At 44.1% G+C, this 16,953-nt stretch overlaps 1 protein-coding gene across 1 annotated transcript; it reads left to right on the top strand.

The window, feature by feature from the left end:
* The first annotated feature begins 288 nt into the window (after positions 1-288).
* On the top strand, positions 289-9,453 carry LOC125297867 (platelet-derived growth factor subunit A-like). The gene is made up of 6 exons (XM_048248404.1): positions 289-937; positions 1,472-1,568; positions 3,797-3,910; positions 6,235-6,422; positions 7,686-7,809; positions 9,017-9,453. The coding sequence occupies exons 1-6, from the start codon at positions 875-877 to the stop codon at positions 9,025-9,027; spliced, it is 597 nt and encodes a 198-aa protein (XP_048104361.1). The 5' UTR covers positions 289-874; the 3' UTR covers positions 9,028-9,453.
* Positions 9,454-16,953: the final 7,500 nt, after the last annotated feature.

Below are 16,953 nucleotides of genomic sequence, written 5' to 3'. Positions count from 1 at the left end.
GTGCCTGCAAAGTAAACCTCTCGACCTCTATTCAGTCCGGCCCAAATTTAGACCTGTGTGCGGCTTTGAAATGTCATTTATTTCAGGTAAGTACTCATGTGCAGTGCAAACTGTGAGCGCGCGCTGCGCACGTGAAGCGGGCGACATCTGGTCCACTCGGCTATGACTGCGCCGTGATTTGTTAGGAGATTATTGTGGGTGTGGGGACGCTCCCTGGAACGCAAGTCCGCCAAGTAAATTCAGTGACTCAAAGCACTCCGACTTCATTCATCAGAGAAGGTCCCACGACGGCGGAGTCGGAGCAACGGGACCTGCGCTTTCAATAGCCTGGATTAAGACACGTCAGATTTATTGAGCCTGGTCTTTATTCTCACAAGGGACACACCAAAACGGATTGTAATTTTACTCCATAAAAATGACTAATTATGTTGCTGATGCTGAATGGATCACCTGACTCTTCATTTTTGTTTGAATGGGAATCTGGCAAAATAACGTATCTGCGCTACCAAAGGATTCCACTTTGAAGATTTTGAACTTTAAAAAAATCGAGTTTGCCTTACAGCCATAAAATCTAATATACACCCTGAATAATTAAATTTTGCCTTATAAACGTGTATCGTTATAACAATGGTCTTTCCTTCGTGCTACCGAGGACTGAAATATGCCCACTCAATGTGTAGATATTGAGAATTATCAGTGCCTTACTTCTGTTGATTGTTATTAGTTGATTGTTATTTTTAAATAAGGAGGTCGAGAGTCGTTATAGTCGCTTAGCGCGAGGCATGGTACTGGATCCCACTCGTCTAGGAGCAGAGCCCCAGCTCCAACCGGATGATCGTTTTTTCTTCTGGGACAACTCGAGACGCAAACGGAGATGATGGCTGCACTTTATCGTTTACTTATCTGCTACGTGTGCCTGCTTCACACTATTGCCGAGGTAGGCTAATTAAAAACACCCCGATACCGCTGCACAGTCCACTCACCTGTTCCACAGTCGTTGAGTTTAGACAACAAGTGCTCGTTTGGAGCGCACTTAGCACTGTGACCGGCCATAATATCATTTAAGGTTTGTAAACTGACACATTAAGATATGAACTGCCCTCAATTCTTGATTGCACGCCACTGAGATAAGAGTTCATGCACACTTCACATTTCTATTTCATGTGACTTTGAATTGCTTTATTGGGTGAAAATAAAGTTGGAGCAGGAACCTGCTGCCTGTTTGCATTTGGCTCAGTTTTAAGACGCTGCAAGGCTAAATACTCTGCTGAAACGAGCGGCGTGCTCGTATTTGTAACAAGTGCACTAACGCATTTTGAGTAGCTACCCCAAAGCTCGACCCCACCTGATCATTGTGACTAATCCAGAAACATTCTGCCAACACTGCCCACCTTTTATGCTGGTCTTCAATAGTGGGATGATGAAGGATATGATTATACATTTTTGTCTTTTGTCTCTCTTTTGTGTCAAGGAGGTTCAAATCCCTCAAGAACTCATCGACAGACTCTCCAACAGTGAAATCCGCAGCATTAGTGACCTCCAGCGGCTGTTGGACATGGACTCCATAGGTACAGACCCCAGTTGCCTCCTCGCAGTAATCTGTCTATGTATCCGGTATTTTTTAACTGTCTTGCAAGACGAACCTGTCATTGTCACTGTTTCAGATGATAGCACGTAAAAGTGTAAAATGACCACGACATAGGCCTAGGCTAAAGCAGGGCTTTATAGATTTAAAAAATAATTGATTATTCTATTATTGTTCATTAGACGTTTTAATGATTTTGGATCAAATCTACTACACTTGGAAAGGATATGCGTATTCTAATTGTTTTGCATGTTATGCATGCATGTTAACGAAGGCAGAGCGAAGTTGGAACCCTGTAACTAGCAGTCAGTCTTTCTGATGCCAAATTCCTTACCGTCTGTTACTAGGAGACGGGTTTCCCCATTACTCTGCATACTATGTGGCACGTACGCCTCCAACCCCAGTGAACTTGGTGATGAATGACACATTTAGCGGATTCTCCCAGAGACGCTCCCACACGGTTTTGTTATTTTTAGGAAAACAGCGCAATGGGACATGGAAAGATAAACTGCCCTGCTGCATGGGTTCCACTTTTAATGTGTTGTCCAATGCGTCCTGCCGGACGAGGGCATGTGAACACCACCCCAACAGTAACAATTGTAGCCTACATAACAGCTGTTGTGAGGAGGCAGTTTACAATCCCTCTCAACTTCATCGTCTAAACTTCAAGGAGACATTAATTAGAGAAATAGCGTAGTGTCCAACAATATAATTGAAATGCAAATGGAAGCGTCCCATGGCTGGCTTCTTTTTTTGGGGGGGGGCTAACTTCATTATGCTGTTGTCATCCTGGCTATTATTGCCTGAGAGGGAGCTGAAAGGCGGTTATGTTGTTAATGTATTATTCATGCCATTCCAGTATGTCAGCTGAAGAAGTGTGAGGTGTGTGCAGTTTTTCTGCAGAGGCACACACACAAACACCCAAATGTGCAAGTTTGTTGCATTCCACACCTGCATGCAAACATGCTCACACATGCAAAAACATGTGCATGTATGTAAAACATGTGCATGTATGTACATACATATGTATACATGTGCTCCTGCACATACACACACAAATGCACGCATATTCAGACAGGCACATCCATACCACCCCATGCCACCAAACACACACACACACACACAGACACACACACATACATGCAGCCAAACAAGTCCTTTAAAAGGGAGCCAAAGCTACCCTACCAAGCATGAGGACACGCTGCTTAAAGCTGAATAGAGAGCCACCACTCCTCAAACATCTCAGGGCCTGTTTCCGGAAGGTTCCATACAACGCCCCCACCCGCCCTGAGCGCCGGCTCTCATGACCCCTCTTACCCAGCCTCTATAAAGTGAACCAGACTGTGACATGTCACCCATGAGGTGCCCTGTGTTTTGTGTGGCGTCTGTGCACAGAGTAGCCAGGAGCAGGAAAAAAAGGGTCACATCCACTGGATGTAGAATCGTGTTATATACCTACTACACCGAACTAATGTGGGAGAAACTAAATTCAATCCACTACAACAAATGTAGTCAAAGGCTCAATAGGATGCAGCTAGTGCGAGAATAAAGTCAGAAGCCACAGCAATGGCTTCCATTAACAAACTGCCAAATCTACCTTTTTTAAAAAATAACTGAATTTGGTTGGAAGGTAAGGTGATGATAGACACCGACCTTAAGACAAATATAATTTCCTAGATTCCTAGTGTCTCTGTCATCCATCTGCATGGCTTGAAAATCCTGCCCCTTAATTTTTTTATTATTTCTTTAAATGGTTGTTTGTGACCCCCCTAACCAAGTGAGGGACCAGTACATTTTGCTGAGTTCTTCCAAGAGTTAGTTTCATGTTTAAGAGTTAGTTAGTTAGTTTAAGAGTTTTGGTGACATGAAATGGTCCCATACTCTGTTCTACTGCAAGCTGTCAAGGTAGGGGTTCCAAACTCGTGGGAGAGCGAACGGGGGATGGGCGAGACGACACTTGCTTGGTGATGCTCCTGACAAATTGCATTGTCACGCACTCACTCAGCATCTGAAATGGTTTCCCTCCAGGCTGGAGCTCGTCTTTGTTACAGACGTAAGGGACTTACGAGACAAAATACCAACTGGCAGCTATGCACTGGACCAAATGGCAACTATCCACTGAGTATACTTGTGTGCCAGCCAACCAAACAAATGGGGCATTAGAAGAGAAAAGAACCTAAGGAAAGCAACTCTTTTTTTGTGTAAATGCAGAGAATGAGGTGGTTCAGGAGACGAAGAAGAGATACCACAAGGACTCGCACCATGGTTACCATGGCAGTGACCTGAAGAGCTACCAGACGCTGTCTAGACGCAAGCGAAGTGTTGGTATGTAATATCCCCTGTAGAGATCCAAGACAAAACTTTTACTTCCTACATATTCTCTGTCAAAATAGGGTGCATATTGAAATAGCTTTCACTAGTTCTGCAGGCCAATGAGCAGCATGCAGCTGTAAAGTACATCATGCTGCAGACTCAGCATACATTCTAATGGCAGTTGTCTCTTTCTTGACTGATTATTTTGTCACATACAGCTGATCCTCATCACTGACTGACTGTGAACGTAAAACTGGTCTCATGCAGTAGCTAGTACCTTAGTTGCACCAGTGGCATCTGAGGACACTGCAGTGTGGTATGCGTGTACGCTGAGGAAGATTCCATACGTGTTGCTGCCCATGCTGTGGCCTGTCGGAGCATGAGTGGTCTTACTTGGCTCATTAACACACAAGCCCCTCAACTAAGCTAGGCAGCAGTTGAGTTGAAGAGATCTGGTCCGGAATCGCCAGATGAGGACCAGATCTGAACCAGATCTCGGTTGCCATGGAGACTTGTGCACTGGTTTGTGTTGTGCTGGAATTCACATGATCAAGGATTTAATGATATTCAACTGAAAAGCTACAGGCTTTAGGGTTTAATGTTTGAAAAGCAACACAACTTTACTTAATATGAATCTAGGTTTGTTGACTTGTAAACCCCTCTGAAAATAACATTGTGCTCCTATTTCTGATATTCTGATAAAGAAAAACACAGGTCTGCTTCTCTCAGCAGGTGTTGGTAGTAGTGAATGTATTTGTAGAGGGGCCATTGTGTGTTTCTCCAGTGCTGCAGTTGAGCATACAGGGCTTAAAGTGTTCAGGCACTGCATTGAAGATTTGAAAATAGTCAAAATGCCTATAGGACTATGACATCTTCATAAATGTTTGATAACTTCAGGCTCATAAATGTTATTTGCGTTAAGCCCTGAGTATATTAGGAGCAGAGACCAACGTTGAGGCTCCCAGCTTCCCTCCTCTTTACGCATCATGTGACATACACCTGGGCCAATAGCAACTGACTTGCTACTGAACGCATCATATCCTAGCATCATTGGCTGTTCTCCCTCGGTTGTGTAGTTTGGGCTGTAACCTGTCTGGCACCCAATGAATGTTGGGCCACGTTTGTATGGAGGAGCACTGGCACACGCAACACAACTCACTTATGTTTCAACAGATGCGGTACTGAGGATGGAGATAGTGAAATGGGGTCAGAGAATACAGCCTCCCTTTGCCATGGTGGCTTGAATGGGCTACAAATGTGTTGTGTTGTGCTAGAATAGAGGGACATGGAGTCCTGATAGACTAGGCCATGCAGCCTGGACAGGGCTGTGGAGAGGTCACACTGCTGGCTCTGATTACGTAGTCACTTACAGTAATGCTGATCCCCTCTGTTTGACTGACCAACCCCTCGACCCCTGCATTAGAAATGCACATGGACTCACAGGGCATTCCTTCTCTCAGTAGTCGTATGACAAATCCCTGGGTGTCTGTGAGGGTGAGAGTCTGAGTCATTCATATTGTGCAGTCAGTGGTCAGAGAAAGTTCTCTGTGTCCGAGCGGTCGCGCCTCGTGTATTTATGGTTGTAAATGTGCCGCTGGCCTCGCCTCCGTTGGGTGCTCCACTCTGACGGAGCTGCGCTCCATTAGTAACATAATCTGTCAGACTGACATCAGCTTTAAGTGCCCCGGCACTCTCACACACTCTCACACACACACACACACACACACACACACACTCTCTCTCTCTCTGTTTGTGTGGAGAGAGAAGGAGAGTCCAAGTGCCCAGTGTAGCAGTCACTCTCCTACAAAGGCAGAGTCCCCAAACTCCTACTAAAGCAAGGAGACAATTCTTCCCTTCTTTACCAAAGCAAGTGTGTTAGCACTGGTAGTTGCATCATGTTACAGAGCATGAGAACAAGTTCCTGCTGCAAGGTCATATATACTTACGAAAAGTGAAGGCTGCTGTCTAGTCGAGGCATGTCTGCCTAGAGGCATCGTTTAATACGCCACTCTCAAATGGTTCAGAAGAATACTATTATGAGGAGTTACCTGAGGACTTGCTTTTACTTTTCACTCTTTTCAGTTCAGTGAAACTCTTTTGAGGAATTCTTCCAAGGTCCAAACATTTTAACTAAATTGTCTTTAAACTCATTCCACTCAGTTTAAACAAGGTTGTCTATCATTCTACAATCTACAAAATACTCTGCCAGTAGCTGATTCTTTATTTGGAAAAAATATAAGGCTTTTCTGTTTTATTGTAAAAGAGCCCAGAGACCTGTCTTACTGATACCATTCACTAAACCAACTTAACTGCCGTGTTTTCTTGCCCTCTTGCAGAGGAGGCAGTGCCAGCATCGTGCCGGACGCGGACAGTCATCTATGAGATCCCGCGTAGCCAGGTGGACGCCAGCGCCGCCAACTTCCTGATCTGGCCGCCGTGCGTGGAAGTGAAGCGCTGCACGGGCTGCTGCAACACCAGCAACATGCGCTGCCAGGCCTCGCGCAAGCAGCACCGCATCGTCAAGGTGAGCACACACGCACTCACACACGCACTTGTGCATATACACACGTACGCACACAAACACACGTACACTCCTATATACTCTCTCTCTCTCTTTCTTTCTCTCACCCTCACACACATACACATACACACACATATACACACACACACACACACACACACACACACACACACACACACACACACACACACACAATGATCACAACATAAGCCACCTGAGTTATCAGGCCTTGTCCAATCAAAACAGTAGGCCAGCACATAGAGGCAGACACATAGATCTCTCATGGTTCCCAGTGTTCCCTGTGTTTCTCAAAGGTATTCACTCAGTGAAAGAGGTGGCACACTATCCCATCCATATGGAACATCATATGTTCATTTAGATCTCTTCCATCCTACAGTAATAATCTGCAAAATCACCACATAACTAATTTTTCCCTGGGAAAAACAGTATAAATTTGGTCACTGAAATCAGTTCCCACTTGATAGTATCACTATGTGGGAAGTGTCCCGATACAGTATTCCTTTACCGTGTAATTGGAATTGCTCAACACAAAGACAGCCACATTCTTAACCTCCGCGTTCTGCAGGCATTCCATGATGCACTTAGCAACGGAAGATTTACTGCTGAGAAGTCCATTGCATCAATCAGGACAACATTTACTTCTCCTGGACTAGATGTTGTTTATTTTCAGAATTATAGCAATGTGGAAAATTTTCCAGCACTGGTATGGGATAATATTTGTTTTTTGATTTTTATTCAATGGTTCGGTTCTGTTCGATCTGAATGGTGTTGAATACATTTAGTTGTCTGTCAAGGATGTATGCACACAATATTACTTTATTGTGATCATTTTTTAACTTACTAGTTTTCCAAGGACTAAGGGGCCTTGGGCAATGCTGTTTGATTAAACATAAAGTAGGACTGGAATTTTAGATGAGATATGTCTCTGGTATGATTTTTGTGGGGTTTAATGATGTGAAATTTGGCAAAAAAACTGACACTGAATGGAGAACTGTCAACAAATATGTGCAGCTATCAAAGCATATTGTCCTCAAATGTTTGGAGCACTTCAAGCTGTGCAAAGGCATGTATGTAGCTTGCACAAGTGAATGCTCTGATGCCCTTGAATGTATTCTCTAGCAGTTTGTGTGTGTACGTGTGTGTACGTGTGTGTACTGTATGTGTGTGTGTGAGAGAGAGAGAGAGAGAGCGAGACCGTAAAAAACACTTGCCTTCACACTCTGTGTCCCTGCCTCATCTCTGCAGGTGGCTAAGGTGGAGTATGTGCGGAGGGTGCGGAGGCCCAAGCTGCGGGAGGTGCAGGTGAAGCTGGAGGACCACCTGGAGTGCGTGTGCACCTCGCGGCACCTCAGTGCCCACTCCGACTCAGGTGAGCGCTACAGCTGTGGGTCATCCTGATTTATTAACATTGAAAGAGCTCTTAAAGGGGCTCAAACCCGTCCTGTTCCGCACATGTTCCTCAGAGCATGCAGCCTCTCAATATCTGAGTTCTAAAGGATGGTATGAAGAACCCTGCATCAGAGGTGTTGTGTGTGGAAATGGCCATGTGAAGAACCTTTAGAATAAAACATGGCATCTAGTACTCTTGGCTGGCAAAGAACCAATAGACTATTCCTCGAAAGACCCATAAAGAAGTGTCCATGAAGAATTCTTACCTTGTTAAAAGTGCAGCCTATGAGTGGGCAGCGAGAATCGCCAATGACATCCTAAGCTGGGGCGTGTTTCCCAAAACCATAGTTGCTAACTAAGTTAGCAACTTTGTTGGTTGCAATGCAATTTCCCATTGCCAACCAACTAAGCTGCTAACAGGTTAGTAACTATGCTTTTGGTAAACACACCCCTGGACATCACAAGTGATTTGATTGTGTAACACTAAATTAATTTGTTATTCTAAGCTTCCTCTCGAGGGTTTCCATTAGGAAGTGGTCTGCTGTGTGTTGTGTGATCTACAAAATAACTTCCTCATAGCAACAGATATTTATTTCTCTTTTGTTCCTAAAGCCTCTCCACTATCTGAGCCTCCCGCCGCGCTTCCACTCAAAAGAGGCAGAAAAGGCAGAGGCAGAAAACCAAACAGAGAAGGAAAAACAGAAAACTTAAGCAAAAGCACTTATCACTTATTTTCAGACTCACTAATTAAAAGTGACCGTAAGTTCTAAAACCAGGGTGGAGTTGTAATGGCGGCCAACGAACCTCTGATTCCAAGTAATCGTCAACCAATTGAAAACATTTGGCAAGTGCAGTTGTCAAAAAGATTAAATAATGAAAATGTGATCAATCATGACTTCTGACCAAAGCGGTCATGAGTGCTGTGATCTGGACAGCTGCTTAAAATACGTATTGTGTGGTGGGTCAAGTGGAAACTGATCTGGGTTCTGTGGTGATGGGCCAACTTGTGTTTGGTTTGCATTGGGACCAAAAGCTTCTCTGATTTGGACATGGTATTGATCAGTCTGAAATCTGGTTTCTGGCATGATTGTTTATCATTTGGAGTGATTGGAAAAAAAAAGATGTTCCAAATCTGTTGTCCAATGTATGGTTTGTGGTGTGGTGACTTTCCCTGTCTCTCTTAACAGATGTGTGGTGAAACAGAATGGAGGCCATTATTTGCTGTGGACATGGATGTCAAGAACTGCCACCACCAGTTTGATTATGACAAAGACTCTGCCGCGATGGCTGCATCTTACAATATGAACAATGCTATTGCACCTAAAGACTAGCGTGATCCATGCATCGCTCTAACTCTGCCGCCACTGATTGGAAAGGATGTTGATGGACCTGGACTATGCAGAGAAGTTTGTGGGGACAAGAAGCGTTGGATTGAAAGTAGACTCTTTTCAGAGGAAGCAGGAGCGGGCGCAAGTGAGGACTATAAAGACTGTTACGAGGTTGTTCCCGATAACGGGATGGAGACTGATGTGTGTTTTCTGAGAAAGTGACTGGTTGAAGAGAGGACAAATGCTGAACAAAAATAATGGTCTTAAATAAAAGCTGTCAACATGTTGTAATCTGATGGAAATGTATTAAGGCTCAACATTGTGGATGAATCCCCTTATTGGACCTCTAACGAAGTTTTGGCAAAATATATATATATATATATATATATATATATATATATATATATATATATATATATATATCCCCTTATATATATATATATATATATATATATATATTTTTTTTTTTTTTTTTTTTTGAGAAAACCTCTATATCTTCTTATTTTTGTAACCCTCATTTTCTATCACAACTGAATCCTCTCTTGGATCTGTATCAAGTAACAAAACACATTACATCCTCCTCAGCACCAGTAATTGCCACTAATAAATTATTTATGTCTTTCTCACTCCATTGGGGAGTAGCGTGCCGTTATATCGAATAGCGCCCCAGTGTGTTTACTTAAACAAGAATGCGTGCTGATAAGAGCCGGGGGTGGACACGTTCTCCAGGAACATCTCTGACCTCCAGTCAACAAGGCCTAATGTCAGGAGAGCTCCCACTTGTCCAATTATCACCCCTGCTTCTCCCTTTGGTGTTTAAGGAGTATTTTTCAAGAGAGTACACTTAGGCACACTTGGCAATGGTACTGGACAAATATTAACATGAACAAGAGGTAGGGCCTTTTAATAACCCCATAACTTGGCCATTAGTAAAGAGATGGGGAGAAATGTAACAATCAGTGACCTCATTCAAAACAAAACTGATCAATTAGGATGTAATTTTTTCAGGAAAGGAAGGGAAATGTCATGTAAAGTTAGTAATTACCTTCTGTGACATGGCCCTGTGAGTAAGTTAAAGTGTATAGTCAAAATAAAGTATAAATATCTTAATAACTACTTCAAAGTCAGTATGTGAGAACTATATCTGAACAAAACCTTGTATACGTCTGTTTGAGAAGTGAAGGCCCACAACCGCAGACTGTTGACTATACTTATCAAGTGAAACCCAAACAGTTCCTCTAATCACACGTCCAAATTCCCTACCCGCCAAGTCATTTGGTTAGCATTAGCTTTGATGGGGAGTGCCCAGCAGTCTGACTGCAGCCACAAGCCATTAGCATTTCTGCTCCACCAGTCAAATGTCACTCGGGTTCTGCGCTCCAGACGCACAATGAACAAAACAAATGTTTGTTGCGTGCGGTTTCTGTGGGGCGAGGACCATGGTGGGGAGAGACGTCTAAATGACTTCACATTGGTTCTCAGGGAGGCATTACGTAACATGTGCCACTCTTAACGTGTGCCAGTTTCCCTCCAGACGACTGAATATAAACGGTTAAGCAAGCTGCGGTTACGCTGCAAAGTGGTGTGGCCTGAAGCCTATTGCGCATACCTTGGACAGACTCCCTGCACACACAAACTTGCCGCGGTACATAAACCTTGTAATTTAATTGAGAGTGATTTTTTTTTTCAGAGTAGTACAATGGCACCAGTGTATGTTTGGGATTGTGTGAAAACAGCCAGTTCTTCCCTTTTAAAAAGCATCCCGTCAGCAATATTTACCTTCCTGCGTCTTTTCTCGGTTCCTCCATGAGGGGTTCTCCGCACGTGGTTGACAGTTTGGTGGCTGCACTTCTGAATGACAAAGCTGACCATTGAACATGGTGCCATTCAAAGTGAAATTAAAGTCTGACCACGTTGGTTACCATACAGATGTGTTTGTCCATGAGAAGACCACTTCATGGTTGTGGGCATGATGATAATGCTGAATATGAAACTCCTGAAAATAAAATTATGCTGTTACATAACAGGAGCTTATTTATCCCCCCAGTGTTTTTTATTAGATGTGCTACCTTAATGTTTCCTGTTTTGAGTTAGAAGTTGGATCCTATCAGCTACCAGGAATAATAAGAAGGCAGAGGTACAGGCAGATTTGTTAGGGAAAACACAACCTCCAATTCAAGGAAACAGATGATTTTGTTATATGTTATGTAACCATTGGGATAACACTTCTATGAAAGATGACTGATTTCTAAAGTAGTTGATACAACAAAAGAGATCATTCTTGAGAAAAGATAGAGTTTTCGAGTTTGGTTTAGTAGGCCTACTGTAAATGGAATCCTTACAAGATTGAGACAAGCCTCAAGTAACCTCAGTAACACAAGACAACTAACACATCATCACATTTCTTTTCCTTGTTGAAGTAATTGGGAAAACCCCTCCACTATTTGACACGAGCGTTTTCTAGAGACTTCTCCCTACATTGTTATCAGTTTCAAAGGTTTTTTATGAGTCATGCTGCTCAAGACAGACCAAGATGACTCACAGCAGTAAAGGAATATTTTGTGACTCAAGAACAAGACAAATACATTTATCACTAATAATCATGCATAATCAACTGTAATTTTTTGCCTAATTATCGATTCCATGTTTGGCCTCGTAATGGCAAGGCCCTGTGCGAGCAGATCACCGCCGAATAATGAGAGGACTGAAGGTTATGTTTTGTTTATATTTTGACTCATACAGATGGTTTGTCCTTTAGCAGTCGTGGGTTCAGTATGGGCCTATTGGCAACACTTTCTCTTAGTGTGTTTGTTAAGGCAGAAACCAAGCGCACGGGTTTGTGAGACTTTTCCAAACTAGTGGCCAAACTGGCATTTACAAGCTTTTTTCCTAAAACACTTTTTAATTTTAATGTGGATTTTGGCTCTTCGTGTCTTGCTATACACAGAGACCGAGAGAGGCCAATCTCACCATGTTCTTTAACTCAATGTGGACGCCATTTGAAATGTGCTCAACTAAAGCAACTCAGAGGCACTTCTCATCCTTCACATGTAAGGGAGGATACTAGCCTGAAGAAGATGGATAACTGACCTGATATTACGCTTTCTTCTTCTCAGAGCTCCATTTATCTGCCCGCTGTGTCCCTGATGACCCTGCAGAGAGGGCAGAAGCAGGTAGAAGTGAAATACTAGTATTTCATCTCAGGTCAGACTTGGCTTTCCTCCTCCCCATCTCGCTAACCTGCAAAGTTAAAAGACTGACCACTTTGGACAAAGTAAACCACAAGCATAGACAACCCAACTGACACATCTCATTCACCCCCTCACCACATTCCAGCTATGTCTTCCTTATGCAACCACAAAGTCAGAGGCAATAAGTACAGTTTTGAAATGGCATATCAAACCCACTGAACCCCCCCACCCCCCTCAATCTCAGCGTTTCCTGTCTCCAGCCTATCCCGTCTTAGCCAGCGCAGCCTGAGGGAGAACAGGTAGAGTGATGTCTTACATCACCACGCCACACGCCAACCGGAGGACAAGATTCCGCGTAATAAACAACTCAGTTGTTTTGATTTTTTTTCCTCCTCTCTCTCTCCCTCTGTTTTGGCAACTGCATTTCCCATTAATGCCCTTTGATATTGAACAGGATGGAGGTTTGACATTAACCTGGGTTGCAGGGCAGAGGATGAAAAGGCCGGAGGTTGGCAGACACTTTTGGACGTTATGAACTTGTGAAGATATTTCCTGCAAACAGGGCATGTAACCTCAGAATGCCTCAAGGATTGATATGAACTAAAGAGTGTACAAAGAAGCCAACCAGACCATACAGATGTACTGTGCAGAATGGTACGAGTCAACGCTCATTACTCGATAACTTGTAATTAGTTCTCAACCTTCCATCACAGTTAATGTTCTTGTTAAAACATATTCACTAAATTCACTGGCAGCCTCATCTAATCCATTGTGAGAATGTCACATTCTAATGAATGGGAGGCCCTATTTGTGGTGACCACACAAAACACTGTGCTCCCACATCTGACAAATTGATATGACTGAGCTAGAGCTGCATCTAACATATGTTCAAAGATCACAGGGCAGAGCCATTAACACTGTTCACGCATTCTTTTTCCCCCCAGCTAACTACCTTATTAGTCAACCACCTACACACTGGTCACTGAGAGTCCGATGTGAAACGGCCATGTTGACATGACCGGAGAGAGTTGCCTGGGTAACATATGGATGATGACGGAGTGGTGGTGGGGGGTGCAGGGTCCAGGACTTAGAGGAGCTTTTCCAAGAGGATCTTGATTGGTATCAAATGAGCCCTCCGGGGGTCCTCCTAAGAGCATAACCCCCATCGCCCCCTACCCCTTTCCCTTCATTCTGCCGTCCGCCCACCACGCCACCCCTAAATCCCACCTTTCTTTAGTCATCCCAAACCTATTACCCCATAGACAAAACCTTCAACCCCCCACAAGCACCACCACCACCACCACCCCAATCCCTGCCAATCACCCCCCCCCTCCCTTCAGCAGCCATTGTCTGGGGTAAAGAGAGGGAGAGTCGGGCTGTTTGTTTTTGGCCTGGTGGTAAAACACACAGAAGAGCGTGGGGAGAGGACAGGAGTGGAGGAAAGAGGGGAGGAGAAGAGGGTAGAGGAGAGGAGATGAGGAGAGAAGAGGAGAGGAGAGGAGAGGAGAGGAGAGGAGGAGGAGAGGAGAGAAGAGGAGAGGAGAGGAGGAGAGGAGAGAGGAGAGGAGAGAGAGGAGATGAGGAGAGGAGAGGAGGAGGAGAGGAGAGGAGAGGAGAGGAGAGAAGAGGAGAGGAGAGGAGAGAGAGGAGAGGAGAGAGGAGAGGAGGAGAGGAGAAGAGATGAGGAGAGAAGAGGAGAGGAGAGGAGGGGAGAGGAGAGAAGTGGAGGAGAGAGGAGGAGAGGAGGAGGAGAGGAGAGGAGGGGAGGAGAGAAGTGGAGGAGACACTGATTGGGAGCCTTTCACATGAGTCCAGTCAAGATGAGCGCTGAGCCCCGCTGAGCCTTGTGTGGCTGTCATCGTCACTTACACTACTGTCAGGCAAAGGCATGAATGGATGGATGGATGGATGGATGAATGAGAGAAAGTGTTTGTGTGTGTGTGTGTTATGAGGTAGCCTCTGTAAAGAGTCTGTCTAGGGCTAGGGTGTGTGTGTGCGCATGACAGAGTTAGAGAGAGACAGAGAGGGAAAGAGGGCAGGAGAGAGAGAGTGCAAACATTTGGTAGACATTAAGCACAGATGTGTATACACTACCACTGCTACATATTACAGTGATTACATTTGCGTAAGAGATCGAGACAGAGTGTATGTGTGTGACCCCGCATAAAGAATTTGTCTATGCAACAACGGTGTGGGAGACATTAGGCACAGATGTGTATACGTAACCACTGATACCATTACACTTAGTGTGTTTAAGTCTTTGTGTGTGTGTGTGTGTTCCACGCTTGCACACATCTGTGTGCGTGATAGCCCACTATTCCTATGGCCTGAGCTTTTTCGCCTGCCCTCTTTTGCGCGACTCATTTACGGGATTAGGGGCTGGGTAACGTGCCCGCCTGCCCGCCTGCCCGCCTGCCTGGCTGCCTGCCTGCAGCACAGGGGACCTGCAGCCCCCACCCCCTCTCCCATTGTGTCCACATTGGGGCCTAATCCCCCGCTGAGTATTTTCATTAACCTCAAAGCCATTAGGAGGAGTCAGTGTGACGCCAGGCTCCGGCCACTGACCACGTCAAATTGCCTCGAGCGCCGCTGGGCCCAGTGGACACACGCGCGCACACTGACACACACGCACACACGCACGCACGCACGCACACGCACACACACACACACACGCACACACACACACACACACACACACACACACACACACTCACCAACCCACCATGCAGATTAGACTTGCATGCAGATGACAATGCCATGCGTTGTAATTTAAAGACCCAGATTCTGCAGAAAGGGGGCCAGGGTAAAAAGGCCGAGCAGAGATGGGTGAGCAGAACAACCAACAAAACCATCAGTCAGTCAGGGATTAACGGCAGAATGTTAGCGAGATGTTTATCCTAAAAGGCTGTTTGGCACTGTGAGTGAGTGAGCGGTATGGAAGTTGAGGTATACGCTGTAGATTAAGGGCTGTCGCTCCAGATGTTGATGGGAGGATAGGCTACTCCACTGCGGACGTGTTATTCCAGATGTTGCGGAGGACCATCGAAAGGACGGACACTACCATAGTGGACGAACGGAGAGTTGTGATGAGGACACGAGAGGTCTCGAGGCCAGACACTAAGGGAAGACAAATGTGTTTTGTGAATGAAGGCTGGAGTTGAGACAGTTCAAGCAAAGCGCCCGCTGTGCCTCTGTGCCCAACAGACAAGTTAAATTAGAGGGTAAATCCCCTGCTCTGTGCCAGAGCTGTGATCCTTCTCTCTCTTTCTCTCTCTCTCTCTCTCTCTCTCTCTGCTACAGTGGCTTTTGATGAGAGCGTAGATCACAGCAGACACACTCCAACTCCCTCATCCTCTAACTCTTTCTCTCTCTCTCTCTCTCTCTCAAATTCAAATTTAAATTCAAATTCAAATTCAAAAAGAGCTTTATTGGCATGACCATGTGGTATAGTGTTGCCAAAGCACACACGCAAACAAAAACAACAACTAAGAAAAGTAAACTTATGACTGCTAAACTTCAACAATAAGACTTTTTTTTTTTAATTAATAAATTAATTCATACATAAAATGAAACTAGCAACTAAGATTCACCATATTTTTGGTAATATCAAGATGAAAAGAAAATTTAAATTTGTATGTCAAAATTGAGCTATGATAAAAAAAGGGAAACTCATTAATGCACCTAAATAAAACGGAAACCTATAAATAAATTAACCTACATAAAAAGGAAACTTATAAAATAATTATACTACATGAATATACTACACATTTAAAAGGGATACTTATAACTAACCTAATCTACAGAAATAAAAGAAAACTTATGACCTTAAAGGTCCAGTATGTAGGAAATAATGGAAAATAAACTGTAACCATTCCAAAAATGATCACCATATGTTGTCAGAGAGTAAGGAAACACGATGAATTGAAGTAATGGCTTATTTGACAACATTACTCTAACCCGTAAAACCCTGTAAAACCCATGAAAAAAATGAGTTACGGGGCGGAATATCTTGGAATTTTCGTTTATGTTTTGAACGATTAATTCTAGAATAAGCGTATTAATAATGGGCTAGTAGCGTCCTCCTATTTGGGTTGCCAAATTAGCAAAGGCCAACTGTCAACAGCTGTCAGTTGTAGTCATGAACGCCTACGAGAGGCAGGAACATTTCCAAAATTAAAACAAGAAACAAATTAGGCCTAAGTGGACATCGGAGGAGCTTCCTGAGATGGTGACGTCTTCGTCAAACGAAGAATATCAAGTCTGACGCAGAGCTGGCCATATTTCTCCACAACAGGTGGCCTAGGCTAAACTTCATCTGCATCGCTAACTTCAGCTAAATATGTTACGTTGGTTAGAGAGGTATTTTTTGTTTTCACTGTTTCGGGTCATAGTTGGAGAAACGTTAAAGCAGCTGCAGGTCAACTAACGTTATTAGCTAAGTCTTCATTACATCTGGCAACCCAGACGAGGCTCGCGTCTGGTAGTCTTGAGAACGTTCACCAGTGTTTTGATTTTGGCCTACAGAACGTTCGGTAACAATCCTACAAATCGCACCTTTAAACTTATATTTCTAGAACAAAACTAAAAGAAAGTTAACCATAGGAA

The sequence above is a fragment of the Alosa alosa genome, chromosome 7 (assembly GCF_017589495.1).
Source record: "Alosa alosa isolate M-15738 ecotype Scorff River chromosome 7, AALO_Geno_1.1, whole genome shotgun sequence".
NCBI classification, from domain to species: Eukaryota; Metazoa; Chordata; class Actinopteri; order Clupeiformes; family Clupeidae; genus Alosa; species Alosa alosa.
The sequence above is the reverse complement of the archived record's forward strand: the minus strand, read 5'-3'. Positions and strand labels throughout refer to the sequence as shown.